At 34.8% G+C, this 26,181-nt stretch overlaps 1 protein-coding gene across 3 annotated transcripts in view; it reads right to left on the bottom strand.

Moving 5' to 3' along the window:
• Nucleotides 1–26,181, bottom strand: part of LOC149065784 (histone-lysine N-methyltransferase 2C-like) — a 385,748-nt gene that overhangs the window by 169,403 nt on the left and 190,164 nt on the right. For all 3 annotated transcript variants that reach the window (XM_089253606.1, XM_089253607.1, XM_089253608.1), the window contains 5 exons: nucleotides 17,431–17,481; nucleotides 15,825–15,954; nucleotides 12,564–12,793; nucleotides 5,689–6,676; nucleotides 753–842 (listed from right to left, as the gene is read on the bottom strand). In XM_089253606.1, coding sequence (XP_089109732.1) covers nucleotides 753–842; nucleotides 5,689–6,676; nucleotides 12,564–12,793; nucleotides 15,825–15,954; nucleotides 17,431–17,481 — 1,489 coding nt within the window. The remainder of the gene's footprint in view (nucleotides 1–752; nucleotides 843–5,688; nucleotides 6,677–12,563; nucleotides 12,794–15,824; nucleotides 15,955–17,430; nucleotides 17,482–26,181) is intronic.

Raw genomic sequence — 26,181 nt, 5'->3', positions numbered from 1 at the left:
CCGACTGCTAGAATTTAAAAAATTGGAAATTTCCTCATAATGAAGTGATTTCTTTATTTCTCCTTTCCCTTCGAGTTCATTAATAATGGGATTCAACTTTACACTTTTGCGACAGACTAAATATGGGTCATTCTCATGAAATTGGCCTAAATTGTGTCTCCAGCAGTTTACATTAAATATATTTTGCACAGAACTTCTTTCTTTTGTCACTTTTTGATTATATTCCTGTTTCTGACAACTCCCCACTCTATTTATAATTTTCCATCAATCGATTTTACAAATTTGCTTGAACAAATTCTCATTACTTAAGGAAATGTCCTGGCTGCCACCAGCCCATTTTTCAAATTATAAAATGACAACTTTCTATCTTAAAACAAAAAAAATATATATTATATATATCCTCATTTTCAATAATATATACTTTCAGTACCAGTATACTTTCATATATTTCACAGTTTCAAATATTTTTTATCCATAGTTCATTACCATAGTATCATTTTTTATGGGCATCTTTTCTCAGCCACCTCTTTGGGTATTTTGTCTGTTGCAGTCTTTGTATTTATATTAGTTTATATAGCCAAATGAAAATTTTCCCCCAGCTTTTTTTTCTATTGGTGAGATTTTGAAAACATTCGTTTTGAAATCCTATGATACCATAAACCTATTTTTAAAAAAACCAGACTAATATAGATCAAAACTTCTAGTTACATTCAGACATATTTTATATATGCATAAATCATAATTTAAAATACCAGAAACGTTTCTTGTTCTCTGTGTAGGTGGAAGAGGTTGTCTGAAACAATCATCTTTTGTGATAAATGGAAATGAAGGGTTTGGTCCACCTAAGATACAGAAAGGAAAAATTCATTTTCAAAAAAAACAAAATGTTTTATACCCAATATAACAGTTTACAACATTCACGGAGCATTTTATAAACAAAAAGCATAAAATATTCTGTTTTTGTATTTTTTCACACTTGTATTGTGGTGAAGCTTCCCATATGATCCAAATGCATAATCCATGGCATCTGGTGTATTGGTTAGCACACTTGCCCGGTATGCAAGGGGACCCAGGTTCGATTTCCAGAGGAGACACAAATCCCATTCTTCCCAAATATCAGTTTCAGCATAACATCCAGAAAATTCAATTTCTCAGTAAATCTGGAAAAATTTTACGAAAAGTGTAGAAAACACTATTACGGGAATTTTTACCACAGAACATTTCCACTTAGCCAAAGGTTTATTGTAGAGCAATGCAATCTAGTGCCCTGGTGATTGAGAAATTCACGAGCCAGCAAACTGGTTTTGGAAACATAAAAAAATGAGCAAAAACAAACGAGTTTATAAGGCCTTTGCCAGATCAGTGTGATTATCGCCGTATGCTGAAGTCAACAGAGCTTATAAGTTGTCAGATGTGCTATTTTTACAAAAGAACTAGTTTTATAGCAGGAACAAACAGCCACATTCTGCAAAATTTTTTCTGTTTGCAGTTGTCTGGCAACTCTAGTTCATTCTTCATCCCCCACAGAGTACGGTGAAAATGACATACGGGCAGTTTTAATGCCCATAAATTTTCCCGCTAAAATAGAGCTAAATCTGATTTTTGGCTAAAATTGGGAGAAATTTCCATTAATTAACAGAGGAAAGGGGAAAAATCTGGAGCCTTTTGCTAAAATCAGTAGAGTTGGAAGATCTGCTGATAGTGTATTTGATAAAAAATATCAGAAAAAACTGGCTGTATAAAAAAAGTGTGTTTTTCCCCCAACTTTGATTTTCTATTCAAAAATTTTTCACAGCACTTTTCGCACTTTCACATGCGAAATTCATGAGAATTATATAAAAATAGCGAGATATAATTAATATCAAAAGCCCTTTCAAAGACAGCAATCAGAGAAATATAAGTACGACACCTATGAAGTGACAATAATGAAAAACAAAGTTGTTTTTATAGATTGCTTTCTAAAGTGGTTAGATAACTGGATGTCAATGATGCATACTTAAGGTGAATTTTTAAAAGAGACCAACAATGGGTTATGATAAAAACTATAGGTACTTTGTAAATTACTAAATACTGTGGTGATGAATTGGGTTTTGAATGGTTTAACAAGGCAAATGTATCCTAAAAAATACTAATTTAGAAGCCAGGTTTGGGAAACACACACAGATAAGTACTAACACTATTTCTTTGAGACAAGTTTTAGAATGCAAGGGAAAAAAGTTCGAGGGATTTTTCCTACCATATTTCTAAACAACCTTCGAATAAAAATACACTTTTAAAAAGAAAAGTTAAGCTAAGAAGCAGCTGGTGACATTTTCAAAAAAGCAACTCTTTTTGTAAATAGATTTTTACTGCAAAAATCACATCTTATAATTTATTATAATGTCAATAGAATGTTATGCATTTGTGTATGAATGAAAATAGTGTTCTGATCATGTTCTACAGTTTGAATTATAGTTCTAAAATGATGGAATTCTGGCAGGGGAAAGGTAAAGTATATTTGTTTTTTCATTTTATGATTTCTCTTTCATGAAACAAAAAAGACTTTCATGGCCATCGTGTAAATTAGAATTAAATTTAAGAGTTTTCTGGTTTTTTGGCTGACGTGGAATACAGTTTTTGTCTTCCAATGTTTTGTTCGCACGAGTGGCGAACATTTTCAAGAATTGCGTAACGAGGGCAAAAGGCTACTACTTACGCCTTCTCCCTGTTGAGTCGCACTGCCTCATCTGGAATGGTCTGTTGAGCCAGTTTGTTTTCCCGATTCGCCGAAGTTGTTTCTAAGGGCTCTGGATAATGCTTGGATTTTAACTTCATCATTTTCAAAATGGGAAACCAAGCATTGTTGATCTTCATTCTCTCTTCCTTTCTGTTGAAGCAGTTCTTGTTTTTTTGAATTTCAATTGCTTCTCTAAAAATACGTGGAAAATATCTCACGTCGTTGGATAGTACTTGGGTGTTCATGAAGAGAATTTGGTGATCTTTGGTCATCAGGGCATGCTCTGCTACGGCTGACTTGTCAACCTGACCCAGTCTACAATTTCGTTTGTGTCAATCTGTGAGTCAGAACATTTTGATGAAGAAACATTACATCTGATTAGGACTTTCCAGGCCAACGGATACTCTACAGGGGATGTAATGAGGGCCATACATCCAAAAAACATCTCACGAAAAGTAGAACCAGCAACGGGAAAAGCGTTTCTCCCTTACATTTCTCTAATTATGGACAGAATTGGACGACACCTGAGAAAATTTGGCATCAAGACCATCTTCAAGCCAACCAAAAAGCTAAGTGAATGCTTCAGGTCGGCCAAAGATCAATGGGACGGACTAAAAACCGCTGGGGTTTACTATATCCCGTGCGTGCAGTTTTGGACAAGTGTATATAGGCACCACAAAAAGATAGATATTGACCAGATTAATCTAGCACAAACGAAATTGTAGACTGGGTCAGGTTGACAAGTAAGCCGTAGCAGAGCATGCCCTGACCAAAGATCACCAAATTCTCTTTACGAACACCCAAGTGCTATCCAACGACGTGAGATATTTTCCACGTATTTTTAGAGAAGCAATTGAAATTCAAAAAAACACGAACTGCTTCAACAAAAAGGAAGAGAGAATGAAGATCAACAATGCTTGATTTCCCATTTTGAAAATGATGAGGTTAAAATCCAAGCATTATCCAGAGCCCTTAAAAACAACTTTGGCCAAAGGGGAAAACAGACTGGCTCAACAGACCAATCCCGACGAGGCAGTGCCACTCAATCAGGGAGAAGGCGTAAGTAGTAGCCTTTTGCCCACGTTACGCAATTCTTGAAAATGTTCGCCACTCGTGCGAACAAACGTTGGAAGACAAAAACTGTATTTCACGTCAGCCAAAAAACCAGAAAACTCTTAAATTTAATTCTAATTGATTTCTCTTTGATTTTATAAAAAAATATACACACACATGAAAAGTTTAACATACATAATAAATCTGCATATAAATGTACATAATTTGTTTTGTTCATAAATGACTGAAAGTATGTACAGTGAATATTGCATATTAATGAAATATAAACTGTCTTAATGAAAAATAAAGGATATTATATAGTTGAATTGGTCTCAAAATTGTCTTAGTTATTCAATGGATTTTTTTTTTGGATAAAATCAGAAATAAAGTCTTGAAAAATTATTTCTTAAATGAGTTTTGAGGTCAAAGGGTTATATTTTGAAATACTGTGTAAAGTTTGTATTAAAAAGACTTGCTTGAAAATAATGTTGAATTTTAAGTATAAATTCATCTAAGAAGTTGGGTGCTTATTTTTGCTTTTCTAATTTAACCCTTTTTCTACAACATTAAGAAAAGTAATATAATAATTATAAAAAATGTCTAAAATATAGTATATAGTGCGTGTGTAGAGTTGCTCATTTGAGATGATGCTGAAAAAAACACTTTACAGGGATAACAGATTTCTATGAACTTAGTTGATGATGCCACAAATCTCATGCGCAGGCTTTCTGGTATAGCTGGTGTTGACTCAACTGTAATTGCAAAAATGAATCCCCCTGAAATTGTAATAATGATGAAGAGAAGTTAAATGAAGATTCACGGGTGGTGGAGCATGTAAGCTACTGTTTACATCCCTGAAAAAAGACTCACTCTCTTTAACAGTTTTATATTTGTGCTATTATGCCACCATAGGCATGAAATTTTTTTATTTGTGCTCAACCACTTTAATTTGTAATAGATTCTAACACATTTGCAAAGATGGACAGGTATATCCCCATGTGTTTGTACTTTTGCCACAGACAAATAACCAAGCTATTTTTGGAATCAGATCTTTATTCATAAAAGTTCATTCAACTGTTAAAAAACACAGAACCAAACAGAATGGCGTCTTGTAGCAACCATACCAAATGCACGGGAGAAATTGTTGCTCGCCAATGCCAAAAACTATTGTATAAACAAGATATCAATGGTTTGCAATGACCGTTCACTTAAATCAGATCACACGTAATCCAGATTTGCGTTGTGGTGAAACAATCCAGCTTGACGGTGATGAAACAACTCTGAAAAACACAGATTTTCTAAATTGTTGAACCTTTCACCATACATAGAAAAAAGCCAATCATCATGTAGCAGACAAGAAGTGAGGCTCTCCTTGTGAGGCCTCCGCATAGCTACTTATGCTTCACGTATGCCATTTTCTTAATCTTACCTGTAACTGATTCAGTTTTAGTAGATTCACATGTGTTAATAATAATTGATGCAATCCCCAAAATATCTTCATTGTACTCCATAATGCTCTCAACAAACTTGAAAAAAGAATCATTAAAAACCATTTGAAATCATTAAATATGAGGTATACATATGTGTACCTCTCTGGAGTGAAGAGGTTACAACATTCTTTTTTGATCAGCAAGATATCATTATATCAATATACATAAGTAAGTGTTCCCAACATAAAACTAGTGTTCAGTACACATATTCGTTTATACCGAACAAAATCTAGTCAATTAGAAGAGAACTTCTATAGGCAAAAGGCTATCATCGTTTAAGTTCATTTTACTCAACCTTTCCCTGCCGGTTTTTTTTAGTAGAATAAACTCATACTGACAACAGCCATTTGCCTCAAGAACTTATCTCCTAATCGACAATGGTCATGAAAACTTTATCAAGAGCTAGAATCTATGGTCAAGTTCACAAACCTTTTGGAAAGTCTTGATAAGAAGCTGAATCTTTATTCCTTGCACTAAAAACTGTGTCTTCATCGTCACTATTCATCTGCTGCTTTTGAAGTAGTTCTTTCAGTTGATGATGAGCTAATTTATTGGGATCAGGTGGTTCTTTCAACACATTTTCCAATGAATGTTGTTGTACAACGCTTTCTTGACTTGCAGTATGAGTTGGATGTGTAGTGTCAGATATGGAATGATAGAGATCATCTTTTTGTGGGGATAATTCTTTATGTATGATAGGATGAACTGGGCGTGCCTGAGCAGTTTGCTGATGCACGAACTGGTCACCTGACACTGGATGGGCTTGTAATTTTTTGTTAGCATCGATAACAGCTGCATGAGTTGTCATATGTGTAGGGTTCTGAGGAGCAAAAAAAGTTTTTGAATTAGGAATTTCTTTTGTATTGGTACCAAAATCTGAAGGGTATTGGTCTGAAGTTCCCCCAACATTAAAAATACCTACATTCACTCTATTAGGTGAGAAATCTGGATTATGGGCAGCATTGCTTCCACTTGTTGGCTGAGATTCCACGGGAGATAAGAACTGGTTTCTTGGCGAAACAGTGTTAGGATATGTTGATTCTGAATTCTGGTGTGTTTGATGAACTGATGGGGATACATATAATAATTCTTTCTGTAGAGGTGTCATAGCACGAGTTATTTCTGATCGAGCTATAAGTAAAGAATGTCGAGAAACTGGAGAAGTGGGAGGAAAAGTGATTTGATTATGAGGTGGAAGTAAACCACGTGGAGAAAGAGAAGGTCTAGATCTATTGTATTGCTCTGGCTGCATGACATTAGTTTGTTCTTGCACTGAAATTGAATCAGTTAAAGAATCTACAGGAGGATGTACACGAGTGACCTGTATAAATGGGCTAGGTGGATGGGGTCGACCTTGGGAGGAATTTCCAAGTGGTACAGGTGATGGCATTTCTGTTCTTCCTTGTAAAAGAGTAGGCTGCAACAAAATTGTATTTAAAATAAATCTTATTGATATGAATGAATATAAAAATATATGGCAAACACATTAAGTGCTGAATAGTTTTTGCTGTTTTAGCTAATACAGTGACTTTTTACTTATATGTCAGTGCAAGAGAACATGGGGGGGAGGGGGGAGATGCAGAGAGAGGTGTATAAGTGAAAATCATGAAAAGTATATTTTGAAAACAACATGAAAATCTATAGATACAAGTATGTTTAAGTAAAATATGGGTAAAATAGCTTTATACTTAAATGCATAACAAAATATTATTTCTTGATCAAAATTACATATTATTACAACATAACCCTGTTACATCTGTACTGTTTTCAAAGGACACTTAAATTTTGAAAATTGTTTTTGTCACCACCTATCCCAGAAAACCATCTTTTCAATTCATACAATTGGGAAAAAATCCCAGCAGTTTCTGAAGTCAGTTTGATCATTTTTGTTGCACTACAGTCATTTTTTGCACACGAGGGCTAATTAGACCTGGACCTACAATTTATTGCCAAATCCAAACGACAGCCTTTTTTTTATATTCATCAAGACATTGGTGCACTAACCCCTTGATGGGGGACTCTCTGCAATAGCAATATTTTTCTGTGGTCATATCACCTTTTCTGTTGTACTCCTGTGTCCTAAAAGTTTCTGACAAGGACAAACCGGGTATCGAACTCACAACACCTCTAAACATCCTCTGGTACTTCAGGCAAGTATCTTATCGACCTGCGCTACCACACCCTCTGAAGTCAGTGAAGAGACAGTTGAGTATAATCATGAACAATTTTTAATGTTTCTGAAGCTTTAAAACCTCTTCATTATGCATTTCAGTTGAAATATGTTGTATTTCTATTAAATAAGCCAGTCATAACTTTCATATGTTGATCAAGAATAAAATTGAGAACATCTTTCACTCACCCATTCTAAAACATAGCAAAGCTAGTACAACACTTGATATGCAGATTCTGGGCTTTTTTTAATGTAAAACACTTGATATTGGTTGTGAATTCTTACCTCTATCACCATTCTCCCATCACATCAATGTTTAACCACCCTTTTCAGTTGAAATACCTAACACCCATGTAGTAGTATAGTTTATTGATACAGATAAGTCCACTGGAGAGAGTAATGGTGGATACTCCAGTTTACGGCCATACAGAGTACAGAATAACTCTAAAAGCCCCAAAGCAGAATGTTTTGCATTATTTGCAATGGAGCCCTTAGCTGACTAGAAATGTCCTGCAGTAATAATTTTTATAATAGCATTTTCAACAGTTTTCTTAAAATTGTTCTGTGACGTATGTCACAGTTTTGGACATATTCTGCTTTGGGTCCTTAAAGGATACTCATGCTGATTGATAGCCAGTCAGTCTAAACCATAATACATGCTAAAATTAGTATGTTAACTTGAAATGCAGTCCCTGAGCTTTTTTTATACAAAACACTTGCTATTGGTTGCAACTTCTTACCTCCATCACCATTCTCCCATAACATCAATTTAACTACCCTTTTCAGTGGAAATACCTAGCATCCATGTAGCAGTATAGTTTATTGATACAGATAAGCCCACTGGGGAGAGTTATGGTGGGTATTCCAGTTTACAGATAACCTACCCTACAGTACAAAACAACCCTAAAAGTAAACTCATAATGACTGATAGCCAGTCAGTTTCAACTAGTGATTCTTACCCTTTTTCCATCCCACACCCCCAGTGCAATATGACTTACCTTCCCACAGCCCCTAGGATACTAAGCTTTCTATTTGTTTTTTTTCTGTAATCAATTACATAAATTATCCGTACTAATTAAATTTTATAAGCTCTCGTGTGTAAGTGCAAGCTTGGTATTTAATTCCTTTTTTGGCTACTGTTTAATATTTAACTTCGGCTTTTTTTTAAAATAAAGTTAAAAACTGAACTAAAAACTATCATTGTTTTTTAACATTTATCAAAATTTCGAAAAGTTCCTCACTTATTGACTTATTACTTCAGCCGGTACGACAATATACAGGGTGTCCCCCCCCCCTCCTGCAAGTGCTAATCCTGCCTTGATCTCATCATCACGAAGCTGGGCTGGAAGAAATCTCGGCAACGGGATAAGTCCAGTGGCAAAGTTCTGGCGTTCATTCATTCATTGCCTTCATCTCATCAAGTGTTAGTCGCAGAAAAATAGTTCCAATTTAAAAAATTCTCAAAATGTGTTAAAAAAATCCCCGTACCAGTTTTGAGAGTGAAAATACAGTGTGTCATAAAAGAAAATTCTAAATTTTTACATGGGCACCCTGATTTAAGGAACCCAATTAGAAAGTTGTCCTGTTTCTTCTGAGGCCAAAAAAAAAATTCACGTTTCTAAAATAAATTTTAAAAAAGTGTTGTCTGTTAGTTTTTGCTGTGGTCTTTCCACTTTCCTCCATTTTGAATTCAAATATCTCTGTGAATTAGAAATCACTTAGAAACATGAGGTTTTTTTGTTTGCATGAGGAGAGACAGGGCAACAACCTTGCAATTGGGCTTTTGGGCACAGAGTGCCAGTGTGAAAAGTTATTTTTTTTTAAATTTTGATAACTATATATCCCCTTGCAACATGAACGACATATCTGAAATTCTTTACTTTGCACATTTATATTCCGCAAGAATGGCTTTAATGTGCCACCTTTTCCTTGCTATATGATTTTGAAAAAAGTCAGTCAATTAAGGGACACTCTGCAAATACTTGCATTAATCTGAGGTTGTGTGAGCAGTTCTATCTACTGTAAGTGCAGTTGTCATAGCACTATCCCCTTTCACAAAAAGAAACCTTTAGTCACACATCTCAGTCAGAGACTAACTTTTATGCACTTCTTCTTCTAAACAAAATGCAACTCTGGTGTATTGCCATGGGCAATAGAAGTGAGTTACCCAGAAGAATGTTCATATACCTAACAGTCTGCATGCATATCTAGGGTTACAGATTCAAAAACTGAGAAAGGAGGATGCCTGTGCGTGCATCCCTAAATGACATCACTTTTTCCAATTTTCACCACAGATTGGGCCCACTATTCTGACCAATGAAATCTAGTACAACAATAATTTTTTTAGACAAACAGAATTGGGGGAAAAAAAATTCTGTGAATTTCGACACCTATTGGTCAGTGGAAAAAACCATGAAACCACTCATGTGAATGAAGATGTATGCTTCCAAGTAGGGGAAAATTTTTCTAAGAATAAAAAGAAAAATAATTCCGGAAACTTGAAAAGGAGGAGAAAAGGGGCAAATTTTCCAAAACATGCGAGAATGCTTGAAATAACGTGCTTAAAATGAAAAAGGAGAACTGGTAACCTTAGATAAGTACAGTATAAGTAAGTAGGTGCTGCCATCTATCTACAGGTGAATGCAATTTAGAATGAACATATTTACAGTTTGCTGCGGGTCTCTAGAAATTCACAAATTCAAGACAATAAAACCTAAAAAATATTTATTCAAAACTTGAAGAAGAAACTGGAAACTTATGGTCTGAGATATATATAGAGCCTGTGTTTTTAAAAAATCAAATGATACAAAATAAAACTCAAAGGAATAAGGAAAGTTAAACCTCTATTAGAGTTTTTCGGAAAAACTTTTGATAGCACTATTAAAATCAAATAAAATGAAAGCAATGTATATTATTAATGAAATTGCATACACTTTCAACTCATTTAAATAAATTAGTGAGAAAATATTCAAAGCAGAGAGAACAAAAAATTAGACTATTTTCGAGAAGGTCGAGCACATATTTAAAGGAAAAGCAAGAATGGAAATCAGCAATTCTTATTTAGAGGTGAAGGCACTTTGACACGTTGTTGTACCATAACCAGTCCTTACACATCAAAGTCCAATTTTTTTTTCCTGCATTTATTTTTTTTTTTTTTTCATTTACTTGATGGACATTTTGCTAATACAGGAGCAGCTCAGATATGATAACAGCACGCAGTTTTCTGTAAGAAAAGGAGGTGGTCTGCATTCTCAAAGAGGATACCATCTTTTGACAATTTCCTGCTCTTCTTGGCATTTGGATGTCTTCATCACATCTTCATCACTACACTTATCACAATTTTAGATGAAATCTACCGTTTCTGGTCTGAATGATGATTCTTCACAGAAAAAAATTACAGTTAAATTCTACAGTATTTTAAGAAGGTATATACAGGGTGCTCTGTTAATGGACCAACAAACTCAGAGGGTAGTTAGTAGACATCAAGAGGAACAAAAATTGCAATGGGACATGGTGTCGCAAACTGTGGATCTGTAATCTCATGTCCATCTGAGACATGTGGTAGAAACTCATAGCAGAGTTCAAGGCACAATATGATCTAATATAACTAATTATTAATATTAACTTTAATTATAAAGTAAAATGAAAACATTACATAACATTCACGCATATTACATATAACATTACTATCTGCGAGTACAAACATCGAGTGGCGATAAAATGAACTGATTTGGTCGTATAACATATGTGGTCACCAAGTTACAGCCAAGGTTGGCGAGATATCATAATTCAAAACAATGGCTATCGGTCAATGGATGTGGAAAAAAAAACAAAAACACTCATATCAATGAAGAGATATACGTTAGAGTAGGAAAAAAGGAGAATAATTGTGAAAACCAGAAAAAGGAAGACAAAGGGACAAATTTTCCAAAACATAGGAGGATGCTGGAAACAACATCGAAAAGAAGCACATCTGGTGACCTGGTTTTAGATTGGGAAAAAAATTGTAAAGGGGAAAAAAATTTTGGAAACCTGAAAAGGAGGACAAAAGGGTGAATTTTTTAAAAAAGGAGAAAGCTTGAAATTACATCAAAAAAGAGGATATGTCATCCTAAAGGAGGACGTCTGGTAACCCTATGCATATCTAGTGTAAAGTGTTTTATTGCTGCCATCTGTATTTAAAATTGTGAGTGAACTGTAAAGATTGAATTTCCATACCATTTTATGTCTGCTGCTCTCTGTGGCGAGACCTTTTAATGGGGAGATCTGCTTGCATTCAGGCCTCGAAGTTGTCAACCATGGGTGGAGATACCTGGGGGGGGGCATGGGGGCCCTAGTGTCAAAAGTAGAGTTCACTGATCTAATGTAGGCGTACATATATCAATTGACATCATCATCCCCCTCATAAACTTCCGAGTCTATCTCCACCTATGTTTTCAACTTTGAAGCATGAATGTGCTGTATGACATTCATAACTTGGTATCTGTGCATGAAACTTATTTGAACAGAAGTGCTTAAAAGATAAGTATAGAGTTGATGCTTCTTTCCCCAAAATTCTCTGTTCATGTGGCACGGAAGATTCCCAAAATTTTGTTACCAAAGAGCGTTCTTATCTATTGAACAAAAAATCCTTCATTTCAATCCAGAAGAAAAAAATCAGTGCTCACTTTATACATGAACTTTATTATACCCATAGATTGACACTTTCATATGCCCAGTCTTTTTGAATGCTCCTCAAGAAATGATTGCCTGTTTTGAGAAACATTGCTTCACAGGAATAATTGAGACAATCCAAATAGTGAAGAAAGTAAGAAAAATTTTTATTTGTCCGTCCAGGATAAAAAAATTTTCCCTTTGGAAAGCTACCAAAAGTCTGGGTCACAACCTCAAATGGCTTCAAGTTAAAAAATGTTTTTATTTTCAAATTTTTCTCACTTTTTTAATGAATTCCACATACACCCAGCATATAGAAAAAAATTTACACAATATACAAATATAGAAAAGTTATAGGAATGCATCCAAAAGAGAGCAAATAGATATGCTTTTTTGCTGCCACCCCCCCCCCCCCAGTGAAAAATACTTAAACACACAAACCTTTAATTATTGTGTGAGATAGAATGCAAGAACAATATACCTGTAGTATTGGATTTTGGCTATTCAGGTCATCTATTTTTGACAAGAGGGGATCAGAAACCCATTTTTTGCCGAAGGTATTATCATATGTGCCACTCTTTGTGTTTGCCTCTGTACTATGTAAACCAGTTACAGAAATATCAGCTAAAGGCCGATTTAATTTTAATGAGCAGTCGAGTTCAGTACATGGCTGTGGTGTGTCAAGCTTGTCTGTATAAACTTTCATCATAGCTAGAAAAAAGAAAAAATGAGTTTAGAAAAGTCAGATAGTCTCAATTAATGAATGACATGTTAATATATCTAAAATGAACTTGTAGTTGAAACAGAACAGCTGTACAATGAAACCTCTCAATGTATAGCCATAGCCAAACTTGCACATTTAAACTTTCAGTTTTGTTTTTCTGAACCCCAAAATAAAGCATGCCTTTTTCTGACCAAACCAGTTTGACAAAACTTTTCAGCTGCAAGTAGATGGAGTTGATACAGCTAGCAAAACAGGTATAAGTAATGCATTATCAGTGTTAAAAAATTGTAAAAAAACAACAACTTCAAAACAGAAAATCTGGATGATCGTTTATTTAAAATCCTAAAACTTCATAATACTTAAGAAATCAAAACTGACTAAATATGTTATTAATAGAAATTTTATTTTAATGGCTAGGGGAAAGGCTTCAATATGCTTTAAGGAATGATGGATTCATGATGTCAACGCTGGACCCATCGAGCTGACAGCTGTAATTTTGAAGAAAGGTGCATCAAATGCACAGAAAACCACATCGGCCAGCCGTGTTCTAAAGTTCTTGGAATTGACAAGCCGTCCTGCATAAACTGTAATTTTGGTCATCATCTTGCGAGCTACAAAAAATGTAGCGCATAAACAGCCAAACTCCAGAAGTTCAAAACCGGAACCAACCGCCCAGAAAAAACTAACACAGGCATCATAGCAGGACGTTTGCTGTCCCAGAATTCAGTGAAAACTTCAAGTCTCACAGCTTTTGCACTCAGGAGTGTCTGACGAAATATGAATGTTTCCCGTAATCTCAGTCATGAATTGATACCACATAGGAAAATTTCTTCAATCTCACCCAAGTAAAATATTCGCGTGGACAATGACAAACAAGCAAGATCGAGGCAGCGAAAAATTACAAGTCCACACGAGAGCCCAAGGTCCAACGAAAAGACAAAATTCAACTGTAATGACTTCAGCACAACAAATCGCCCTACCGACTTGAGAAAAAACGTTAAAAATTTCCCAAAGCCTCTAGCCGAAAGCAGTCCAGTCACCGAGAAAAAGCCCAAGGATGCCGAATCTTCTACGGCACCATCAGCTACGCTGAACCATTTGTTACCTCTTCCAACACGGACTCGGCTGACTGCCCGAATTCAATGTATTACGTGAAATTGTGCTTCGAGGACATTTTAAAGATAAAAATAAAAAAAGAGAGGCAAGCTGTCTACAACAAGTTCTTGGTCGAGGCAGGCAACATTGTCATGAAGGATTAAGCCTCATCCTTCTCGTCTAGAATTTTCTTGAAATTCTTTATTTAATCGGAGAAAATTCTCTACTTTTCTCATTTTCTTTTCACCATCTTTAATTCTAAAAAAAAAAAATCCCTCTGCAAAAAAACTTTTTTTTTAATCTCGAAAACTTAAAAAAAATCATATTTTTCCCCTATTTGAGGATTTTCAAACGTTATATGTGAAATCCTCAATCTCTCGACTTTAAAAAATAATTGTACTAATCCTTGTCTCTATTTTTCTTGCCTTGCCACTAACTTTTTTATTTTTGTATGATATGTATCTTTTCCAGGTTTCAGCCAATAGGAGACCAGAAACACGTCTCAGCCAATATGAGACAAGCAGCGAAAACATCAAGACGTTACACGACGTGGCTTTCTTCACAGCGAAGCTAATAATAATAATAATACTAATCATCTAAGGTAGTGGCTGCATTTTACCAGTCGTTAAATTCAGAATTAATTGCATTCCAGAAACCATTTTTGACCAAATTCCCGACTTTGTGTGACAACTTTTCCCAATTCATACATGCACTCACTTTCACACATACATTACTCTCTTGTCTTTCTCTCCAATGGGAGTCCTCAAGGGGCCCCAGCTCATATGGTGACTTATGGCCCGCATTAAGGGCCAGGCATCACCGAAAATTTGTGATTCTGGTATTTCAGGAAGGGAACAGCTCACAGGAAAAAAAAAAGTGTTTGCTTGTATCTATCTAAAATGAAATATGATTTCGCTCACTGAGACACAGTCCCCGATCACATGAAAACATCAAAAAGATAAAAATTCATTAGATGGGTGCTAAAAGTATTGAAAATTAACCGATATTCATAACTCAAAATTAGACATTCTAGTCACCTGAATGAGCAATATCAATAGAATTATATCAAGTGCAATATTAGTTTTTGTCGAAAATTTGCAGAAATCCAGAAAATTCTCGACCCTGAATAACTCAACAATAAAAAGCAATTTTATAAATTTTAGACTCAGCCCTGTTTCAAAAAGTTTTTTGACTATACTCCAATATCAAAAAATAATGGTCTATTATTGTAAATCTATCAAACATGAGTGAATTATGAACTGAATTTTTGGCACAAGTTCATTTAGAAAATTTGGCCTGAATTGAAAAAATAAAGTGATGTATAATTCATGAAAGCATGTAGAGTTAGAATGGCGTGCAAAAGGCGGAAAAATATTGATCAATCAAACGGATGCTAAAGGAGAGATTGAGGTGCCACTCAATATACTGCATAATACAGTCAGAGGTGGCTTGAGACATAATTTCTGCACAGATGCCGCACGCGGCACCCATGAAACTATCTTGAAAACCCCCAGTGGTGTTCCACTTTTTCTCACTGCGGGGGGAATTTTTGGCTACTGGTTTTGCAGAGTGATGTCGAACAATGGACCATTGATTTCTAATGCTGACCAGTTTGCCGCATAGGCAGGAAACCGCCAATAGTAGCGATTTCGTAAAAAATTCCATTTTTAGAAAGAGAAGCATATAATAATATTAATTTGCTAAAATCATACTAAATATGATGAAATCATACCGGTTGGCAGGTTATGTCACTAATATAGCTCCCAAGTACTCTAGATTTCGATCTTACTACTGTATATAAAAATCACATAATTATCTATCAAAAAGCTTCAATATTATTTATGAAAGTTTAATATTTATTTCCCAAAAAGTGTATATCTAAACTTCTTGAGATGGCCAGTAAATTCAAATTTTTGTACTTACATTGAGCTTTCTGATCTTGCATTTTTTGTTGTTTTTGCTGCTGCAGCTGTCTCAATGCTTGAAACTGTTTCCATTGTTTTTCTTGATCCAATTCCTCTAACTTTATTTCTTTGGAAGAACGATCTATATCCTAAAATTATAAAAATACTACATTTAAGTTTTTATGATACTGTGATAAATCAATCAACCTGTTAAGTTGGAGCTTCTATATAAAATAAATAACATATGCACTGTCAATAAATTAAGGAACAGATGTGAAATTCAAATTTTGAACTGAATAGTTTGATTTAGAGGGATTGGAATCAGCAGACAGGTTCAACAGGTGATACTGATAGCACAAAAATGAAGAAAATTCATTCCACATTTGTTGAACAGATTTTTGCAAGAATATGGATCATATTAATTCACCAGATAGTGTACAGAAGATAATTTTTTAGATGCCTAAAAAATTTGTTACTTTGAGAACTCCTCAGAGTTACCCGTAGTGTTATGATCATGTCATATGGAGTGACTCATGATATATAAATTTTCTGCAAATGGATGTGAATATTGTCTGATTGGAAGTGCTAGTAGCTCTGGCATGAGCTTGAAATGACGATTTTAGAGCAAACACATTGGAAATTGACCATACAGAAGAAACGAGGGGTCACGGTTTAAGCTGGTATAACATTTAGGTGTTTTCCCTTTTTATTAATAAAATTAAGGACCTTGTGATGAACAAAGATGGAACTTATTGTGCAGTTAAAGGATTAAATAAAAATTGAGTAAATATGCTAGAAAAATATGCTATTTTTTCTGGTGTTCACACATATTGGGAAACAATTTTAAACAAGTGAAACAAATGAATTTCCCAATGGATACTTTATTTGGTAGCCTTGTCTTTTGACTATCATATTACATCTGCATTTCCACCATATAATAGGGCTTTTTGTAAAATCATAAGCTGAATTATTTCCATTCTTCCTGTACTATTTATTCTCAATAATTCATTCAAAGATAGTTGGACAGCTATTTGAAAGAACATTTTTTTGAAAGTCTAAAGGCAGAGTAATCTATGTGCTACACCTGGACACTTGGTAAAAGTATGCCAAATTATATTGATTTGATCCCAGTGCGTGCGTTTCTTGTCTCAAATTTTTTTTCTTGACACATCATGACTACTTTTTGTATGGCGGCTAGCTTTGTCCTAATGAAGCTTAATATATTGAAAGTTGTTAAGATGAAGTTTTATAATGTCTTCTTAAAAAATATCAGTCTGAACAAATATTGATATTGTGTAAAAGTTTGATCTATGCATTCTTTTTTTCCGAAGGGAACGTTATAAGCAGGATCAACTTATTCCACTGCATTAGCCAGTATGCCAGGAAATTTGAATCATCGATTCTGGAAAAATCTGAAATATTTTTATTACAAAAATTCATTGAATTGGCTGAATGATTAATGTAATTCATTTTAAGCTGCACTTTTCCTAACATGCCAGGAACGGACCAGACCTCAACAATAAAAAATCTGATGTCCCTCGAGTTTGGCAGCATGTCAGCTAATGCAGGGGAAGACTATATTTCTGTAATAAGCAATAATTTATTTAAATAACAGGAAAACTCACAGAGCTAGCCTTTTGAGTCCTTGAAGCAGCTCTATTCTCTCTGGCTTTTTGCTAAATAGAACAAAAACATGTATTTATAATTTTTACAACTAACATTTTTTATCAAAAGTAAAAAAAAATATATAAATACATATGTACAGTTAATGTTAATCCATTAAAAATCTAAATAAACTTAAAAAAATTGTGGCAGTACAGTGGTATTCAGAAAATTCTTTTATTTTAGTTGGCAATGAATATTAGCATTATCACTAAGGCTGCACACATTGTCAGGGTTGGGTTTTTCAGATGACAAGCATCAAAAACTGGTTTAAACTGTCAAAAACCATCAAAAACCTAAATGAATGCTTTTTGATAATTTTTTGAACACAATAGTACATAACATGATGAAAAACTTACTTTTTTTTGCATATTACAATGTTTTATTTTCAAATATTAATTTATTAAAATAATTAAAACAAAATAATCATAATTTGCAATTTTGAATTTTTCAACATAAGAGTCTAGAACATATAAAATATAGTCTATAAGGTTTTCGCGGCCATCATTTGATACAAATTGTTTTTTCGGGTTCGAAGACCGTCGTCCGTTTGAGTTTGTTCTCAACGTTTCCCCAACACTAGTGGTTGGCATCATCAGGAGAATTGATAAACTGGATCAAAGTCAAGTTTTCTGGAGTCTCAGGTTGTATTTATGCACATAAGTGGCTTGAACTACACTATTGTTTTGCGATTGGTCAGTTGATTCTATGGCTGGCAGCGTATTGTAAACAGTTGTTATGCTGGTAGAACCTGATTGGCCGAGAGATGTGGAGTTATCTGATTGGCTGTTGTCATCATTCTGTTGCTGGACCTTGAAGGGGAAGGTTCTTGTTCTTCTGAGCTGGTGTCCAGGATCTGCTCAATTTCAAAGTTTCTTCTCTTCTATTATAGCTGTTTTTGTGCTTGTATATTTCAATAGCCTCTCTGTAGATTCGTGGGAAGAAGTGGTCAACATTAGCTATTACCTGTGTTTTGCTGAACTGTACACTGTGGTTGTCGTAAAGCGCATGCTCTGCCACCGCCGACTTTTCTGTTTGGCCCATTCTGCAGCATCGTTCGTGCTCTTTTATTCTCGTGGCCACAGATCTTTTTGTGGTTCCAATATATACCTGACCACAGGTGCACGGTATTCGGTAGATCCCCGGTGTTGATAGAGGGTCACGGTGGTCTTTTGCTGATCGCAGCATTTCACATATTTTTCTGGTTGGTTTGAAAATGGTCTTTATACGATGTTTTTTCATGACCTTGCTGATTCTTGCCGTCACTCCAGGGATAAAAGGCAGCACAGCTTTTCCAATTGATTGTGACTGCTCATTTTCCGTTGGTGATTCCTTGATGGAGCGTAAGGCTTTCTTGATGTCGTCTTTCGTGTACCCATTAGAGCGGAAAACTGATTTTAAGTGCTCAATCTCTTTACCTAGATCTTTCCCTTCACATAGTCTTCTTGCCCTCTCGATCAAGGTTTTCAGTACACCTCGTTTTTGGTGAGGATGATGATTGGAGAGCTTATGCACATATCTGTTGGTGTGAGTAGGCTTACGATAAATGCTGTGGCCTAAACGTTGACCTTGACGGCTGACCAGAATGTCCAAGAACGGGATCTGTCCTTCTTTCTCTATTTCCATAGTGAACTTGATGTTCGGATGGATTCCGTTGAGATGGTCCAAGAATCGGTGAAGATGTTCTTCACCATGCCCCCAAACAACGAATGTATCGTCAACGTAGCGGAGCCAAATTGTTGGTTGCGCCTCAACAACAGCGCCTCTCAAACCAACAATTTGGCTCCGCTACGTTGACGATACATTCGTTGTTTGGGGGCATGGTGAAGAAAATCTTCACCGATTCTTGGACCATCTCAACGGAATCCATCCGAACATCAAGTTCACTATGGAAATAGAGAAAGAAGGACAGATCCCGTTCTTGGACGTTCTGGTCAGCCGTCAAGGTCAACGTTTAGGCCACAGCATTTATCGTAAGCCTACTCACACCAACAGATATGTGCATAAGCTCTCCAATCATCATCCTCACCAAAAACGAGGCGTACTGAAAACCTTGATCGAGAGGGCAAGAAGACTATGTGAAGGGAAAGATCTAGGTAAAGAGATTGAGCACTTAAAATCAGTTTTCCGCTCTAATGGGTACACGAAAGACGACATCAAGAAAGCCTTACGCTCCATCAAGGAATCACCAACGGAAAATGAGCAGTCACAATCAATTGGAAAAGCTGTGCTGCCTTTTATCCCTGGAGTGACGGCAAGAATCAGCAAGGTCATGAAAAAACATCGTATAAAGACCATTTTCAAACCAACCAGAAAAATATGTGAAATGCTGCGATCAGCAAAAGACCACCGTGACCCTCTATCAACACCGGGGATCTACCGAATACCATGCACCTGTGGTCAGGTATATATTGGAACCACAAAAAGATCTGTGGCCACGAGAATAAAAGAGCACGAATGATGCTGCAGAATGGGCCAAACAGAAAAGTCGGCGGTGGCAGAGCATGCGCTTTACGACAACCACAGTGTACAGTTCAGCAAAACACAGGTAATAGCTAATGTTGACCACTTCTTCCCACGAATCTACAGAGAGGCTATTGAAATATACAAGCACAAAAACAGCTATAATAGAAGAGAAGAAACTTTGAAATTGAGCAGATCCTGGACACCAGCTCTCAGAAGAACAAGAACCTTCCCCTTCAAGGTCCAGCAACAGAATGATGACAACAGCCAATCAGATAACTCCACATCTCTCGGCCAATCAGGTTCTACCAGCATAACAACTGTTTACAATACGCTGCCAGCCATAGAATCAACTGACCAATCGCAAAACAATAGTGTAGTTCAAGCCACTTATGTGCATAAATACAACCTGAGACTCCGGAAAACTTGACTTTGATCCAGTTTATCAATTCTCCTGATGATGCCAACCACTAGTGTTGGGGAAACGTTGAGAACAAACTCAAACGGACGACGGTCTTCGAACCCGAAAAAACAATTTGTATATAAAATATAGTTTTGTGGTTCATTTTATCGAAGCTACTGTTTACCTGTGTTCAATTTGCTAAGTGGAATAGAGCTGCTTATTCAAAATATGTATGATAGGAGCATCACAGAGTTACGTTTTAGACTTCAGAAACTATAAATCAGTATTAAAACATTAAAAAACTTAATGTAAATGTTGTCAAATAGTTTCTTAACCTGATAGATATGCTAAATAAAAAAACACTTATGTAGATTAAAGGGTTTTACATTTGGAATTATAATTACTGAGAATCTATTTTGATATTTTAAACTTTTTGATCTGCCCAAAATTTTATTCCATGTAAAAATTCTCACACAGAATCTGTAAATACACTAATTAAACTGATTTATTTTAATCTAAAAATTTCTTAGAGCTCTTGGGGTGTATAAATTCACAGAGTTTTAAAGAGTATTTTCAACCAAAGCATAGCTGATAGGAACCCAAAGCATGTTTTGCACATTTAAAATTAAATATAGCTTCAATTGGAAAACCATTGCATTATAAATGCTAGTAAATATACCATATCATAGTGCGCAGGAGAAAGAATAACTAAGTTTGACTAATGATAAGTTAAAGGAGTTTCTTAAGCTTCATGTACAAGCTAGCATTGCCAAATTAAATGACATTTTAGTTCTACAATTTAGTATTTGATCGCTAGATATATTTCAATGTTATGCACAATAAGAGTATCTCAGTGATTATCTAATTTAATAACAACAGAAATCATCATTACATTATATGATGTAAAAAACTTTTTTTAAACACTTATCTGTTGTAAAAAGAGTACAGCAGATGGTTTATATCAAAGCACATATATAAGCAGTTGAAGAAATTTTGGAAGGTCAAGAATCATCTTGAATCAGAGAATGTCAAATCATTCCATAGTTTCCCTTCCAGTGTTTATGCTATTCAAATTGTATATTTTATAAGAAAAAAAAACATATATATTTTGTCCAAAATACTTCTGTAGAGAGTAGAAAATTATTTTAGAATCATATTAAATATTTATTCTTTGTATAACATAGTCACTTTAAACATTACATGCAATTAACGTGTGCATTTCCAATCAGAATTTTTATATTGAAAAGCAATATTTGAGGTTTTTGACATGACGGTTTAAACACCATAAACCGTGGTGTAAACCATCAAAAACTGCCATGTGTCAAAAACCTGCCAACCCTTATTATTGTCAGTATTACAGTTATTTGCTCCACATTTTTGATTGAAAACATTTATGTTCAACTATACATAATTAGCTTCACTTTGCTAAATTGAAGGGTTCTGCCAAACAATGGTCTATGTAGAAATGAATAGGCTTTCTGGATATTATATCGAGATGAACAGGAAAAAAGTGTCATTTCTCTCTACTGAGAATCAAACCCAAGACCTCGCCCAGAAAGCCTATTGATTTCAAATATCTCAGCCGAGCAAAAAATCATCATCCAATGATCTATGTTGTTTTTTCAAACTTTAGAGGAGATGTGATGAAAATCATCACTGAAAATAGAGAAATTTTTTCAGCCTGAAAGTAACATACTGCTTTTCCGTCTGAGAAGGTAACAGATGCAATGGCAACATAGAGTATTGTTTTAATTATAGAACTCATGATTGCAGCTGTTCAAAATGGCATAGCAATGACATATGGGATTCTGTGGGAACAAACTTAAAGTGAACAGAAGCTATATGAAGCGTTATTCAGTCAAAAGAACTGATTACACAAAAATGTACACTTGTGTGTGGATTCTTCTACTTTTTTTCCCCAATCCTAGTGTCAACACTTTCTCAATGGACGTGATATTAAGTGGAGTAGTAAATGCAGCCAGCATTTACAACTTAGTAAATTTTATTACTTATACTAAACACCTGGTGAGTGTCAATTCTCTGCTCTGATTCAAACTCTCATGTGTTATTAAACTCTCACGTGTTATTAAACTCTTATGTGTTCAATGATTTCATGTTGAGTTTCCGGCAATATTTCCAGGATTTCGTTTCTGCTCCTTTTTCCTCTTAAAAGTGTATCACAGATAGGAGCAGCCTCCTCATTTATTTATATATCTTTGATATTATTTGCAGGTATCCCTTAATGTCCTAATTACAGGTTCCAGTATTCAACAGAATGGTGACAGTTACAATGCCTTTCTTTCCCAATACTGCTCTAGAAACAGTTTGAAAATCACACAGAAGGATACTTCTTCACAGTCTCATGATCTACAACTCACGTTATGCTACTTGTTGTCAGAATAATGGGCAAAATTGCCTAAGCTCTTCCCTCTGGGACAACAATGAATGATACAATGATTCTTACTGAACATGACAATATGGGTGCTCAACAAAAATAAGGGGAAAACAAAAAAAACCAAACTGTTCATCTTTCTACTGGAAACTGTTTATAAGAGTGAAATGGGCCATAAAAAAAGACACCACATTTAATAGAAGGCTATGAAAAAAAAAAGATATGAAGCTCATAACATACAAGGATGTCATGATGCCATTGAAATAAGCCAACAGAATTAGTGACGGTGTGTGAACTGCCTTTCTCTCCCCCCAAACCCAGACTAAAAAAAAAGTCAAACAGAATTTTTTAACGATTTGATGAAAAACAAATGAATAACTTTAAAAATGAAATTGAGAGTTCATCAGTGTGAAACATTAAATTAGTGATGGTATTCATGATGCTGTTGGCATTAATTGTTCACAAGTCACTGACATAGGTCAAAGTATTTTAATACTATGCCAATAATTATGATAGAAGTTACGTATCATTATATAGGATATATTGCTACATATGTGATTCATCTTGCTTCAAAACAAAAGATAGAGACAAAGTTTGTTGGGTAGGGGATTTTTCTCAATAACATCCAGTATATATATAATTTTTATAAATTTTCAATAGAAACTAACTGGAGGTTAATTAAAACACATATATGCTAATGGGCATATTTTTGTTTGCCACTTGATAAATGGGGTCAACAGGGGCAGCTCATCATAAAGGCGCGAAGGCTCATGTATCCTATAGATTTAATGACTTTTATTTTTAAAATATTCTGAAGTGAAATGTGATTTTGATTTACAGGCAAATTATTTAGAAATGACAAAATCTATTAATCTCTTTGGTGATGAAGGAGTAGCTCCTCGGTTCAGAGAGATCTGTAAGTATGGGTATAGCAGAGGAGAGGGAAAAGGAAGATTCCATGCGGTTTGTTATGTCTTCTCGGCAAATGAAAAATCGCATTGAGCTACTTTCTTTTCTTATCATGTCCAGTTCTCCAAAAACAAACTTTTTAAACACAGTTTCATGTAATTAATCAACATTCTTATTAATGATAGCTGGCACACTTCTTTATTTAAGTCTTGGTTAAATTAGAAATTGATATCCTGCATTTTAAACAGAGCCGGAACTAGAGGGGCAACTGCCCTAGAGAGGGAAAACAAAAATACTGTTATAAACTCTTCAAATTTTAAAGTGGTGGGGGCAGCCAAATCATGTTTGCCTCCTCTGCACAAAAATTCTAGTTACGGCCTAGATTTTGAAAATATTTTTGAATTAGCTATAATAATGGTGGCTAGGAGGTTTTCACATGCATTGACAAAAGATGGACTGAACATAAATCCAGATCCTGACCACTAGAAGTGGTCTATCCAAGGCAACCACTCAAAAAATTTGAAAAAGTAGGAAAATGCAGGACGGGGGAGGGTAACCCCCGTAGACAACAGAATCTTATAGCATAATGAAAAAAATCACTAAAAAAAATTATTTTTTTAAATTTCGGATTAACTTTCTTTTTTTCTTTTTTCATAGCACTATTTTGGTATCCTATAAGATTGACTCAAGCCAAAGCAAAATGACAAATGACTTGGTTACTAAACCAATTTTTGGCCAAACAGTGTACTAGCAACCACAGATAATTCTTTGCTGTCTCTCCTCATATATATAATTTTATTTGGAATCTTCCAAAGTGCAGAGTTTGTCAACTCTCTTCGACAATGCACAGCAAATTTTAAAGAAAGTTTTTTTAAGAATGACGCTCCTTCCAGACTACTTACAAAAGCACAGTGCAAAATGTGTAAATTACAAGATCCGATGTAAGGCAAGGAGACCCAGATAGTTTTACTGCATTGTCCATCCCTTTTTAAAGGGATTTGTTTACATTTAACTGTTCGATGCCAGTGTAATCGCTTTTGATAAATGAAGTACTTTCATTTCTAGCTCTTTACTGAGCACATCGTAAATATTGTTTATGCCTCTTCATGCCTTAAAATACAGAAGACAACTGAATGCTATTGGATAGGCAGCATCAGAACCTACGATAGGCCTATATGTATTCAATTGCTTTTTAATGCAAACATGTTGTTTCACCTATTTGCACCATAATTTTGAATGATGAATGTTATTTACTTTCCAAGACACCATGAAGTAATAAATACAAAAAAAAAAATTTCATCCGGACAGAAGTTTTTAATGACTGCAGTTTTACTTGTTGAACTCTTGAACTAAGCAAAAGAAAAATTAATAAACCAAATGGTCCACATGCACCCCCCCCCCCCAAAATAACCTGAAAAACGATACAATTTCTGCTATGGCAGAAATCATCAATTGCAATCTACATTTGTAATATTTGGCAATATATCAATGATTCTCTGCTCAATTGAAATCAATTACACAAATTTTGTTGATAGGATTTGATAGGAAAAGTAGGATGAGTGGGAGCCCTGGGTCTATCGATTGAAAAGCAATACACAAGATTTGTTGGTGGTTTTTAATGAACTGTGGTTGTCAAGATTGAATCCTGACAAAAAATATATATATAAATAAAATTGAAATACTTGGACGGATTGATTTTCAAATTTTTGGTAAAAAAAATAGAAACTTAAAAAAAAATTAATACCGTGTATAAGGCAGTTGAAACCTGAAGATATGTTGCACAGAAAAAATTAACTGGTTGTGAAGTGCAAAATTTATTTTTTTGCTATAAATATATTTTGCTTGTCCATAAAATTGAAGGTTGGTGGGTGTGAACAGCATTGACGAAATCAAAGGAAAAAATCAATCATATGACAGGAAAAAATTTAAATACTTGAAGATTCACTACAGCATATGAACAGCATTGTGATTTTTCATTTGTTAGAGAAAAAAACGTTTCCTGCATTGAATCTGTGTTCACGGAAAACGCAACAAAATATATTCAAGCGATCGAAAATACATATATTATGAGAAAGTCTTATTTTATGCATTAAGTTTTTGTGGGGCGAGTATTTTTCTTTGGATACAGAGGACAATGTAAACAAAATTCAAGTAAAAACTCTATGATTAATCAAAATAAATTAAAAGAAAAAAATAATATTTTTGAAAATTGAGTACAGGTATCTTAGAATGAATATTCATTTTGGTGCCCACCCCTCAGAATTTTCAGCCATGAGTTGCAACTGCTTGTCAAATTATTCTATGGAAGGCACACACATGAAACAAAGCCATCGATTAGTACATTTAAATATCCCTTTCCTCTTTCTAATTCTCCCCTTTTAATATCATTGCATTTTTATATGATGACTTTATAGGATTATTTTGCTCTTACGTTTCTTGGAACAATCAAAGAGTGGCTGCATCAATGTCTTTATGGAAAGAATTTTTTACCAAGTACGGAATTGTTATATTTTTTAACTCTCTATTGAAATATTTTTTTTAAATAAA

Source organism: Pholcus phalangioides, unplaced genomic scaffold (assembly GCF_987345545.1).
Source record: "Pholcus phalangioides strain wild (caught in Gottingen) unplaced genomic scaffold, Ppha-v1.0 ptg000039l_1, whole genome shotgun sequence".
In the NCBI taxonomy this organism is placed as follows: Eukaryota; Metazoa; Arthropoda; class Arachnida; order Araneae; family Pholcidae; genus Pholcus; species Pholcus phalangioides.
Note: the sequence above shows the minus strand (reverse complement) of the source record. Positions and strands in the feature narration are given on the sequence as shown.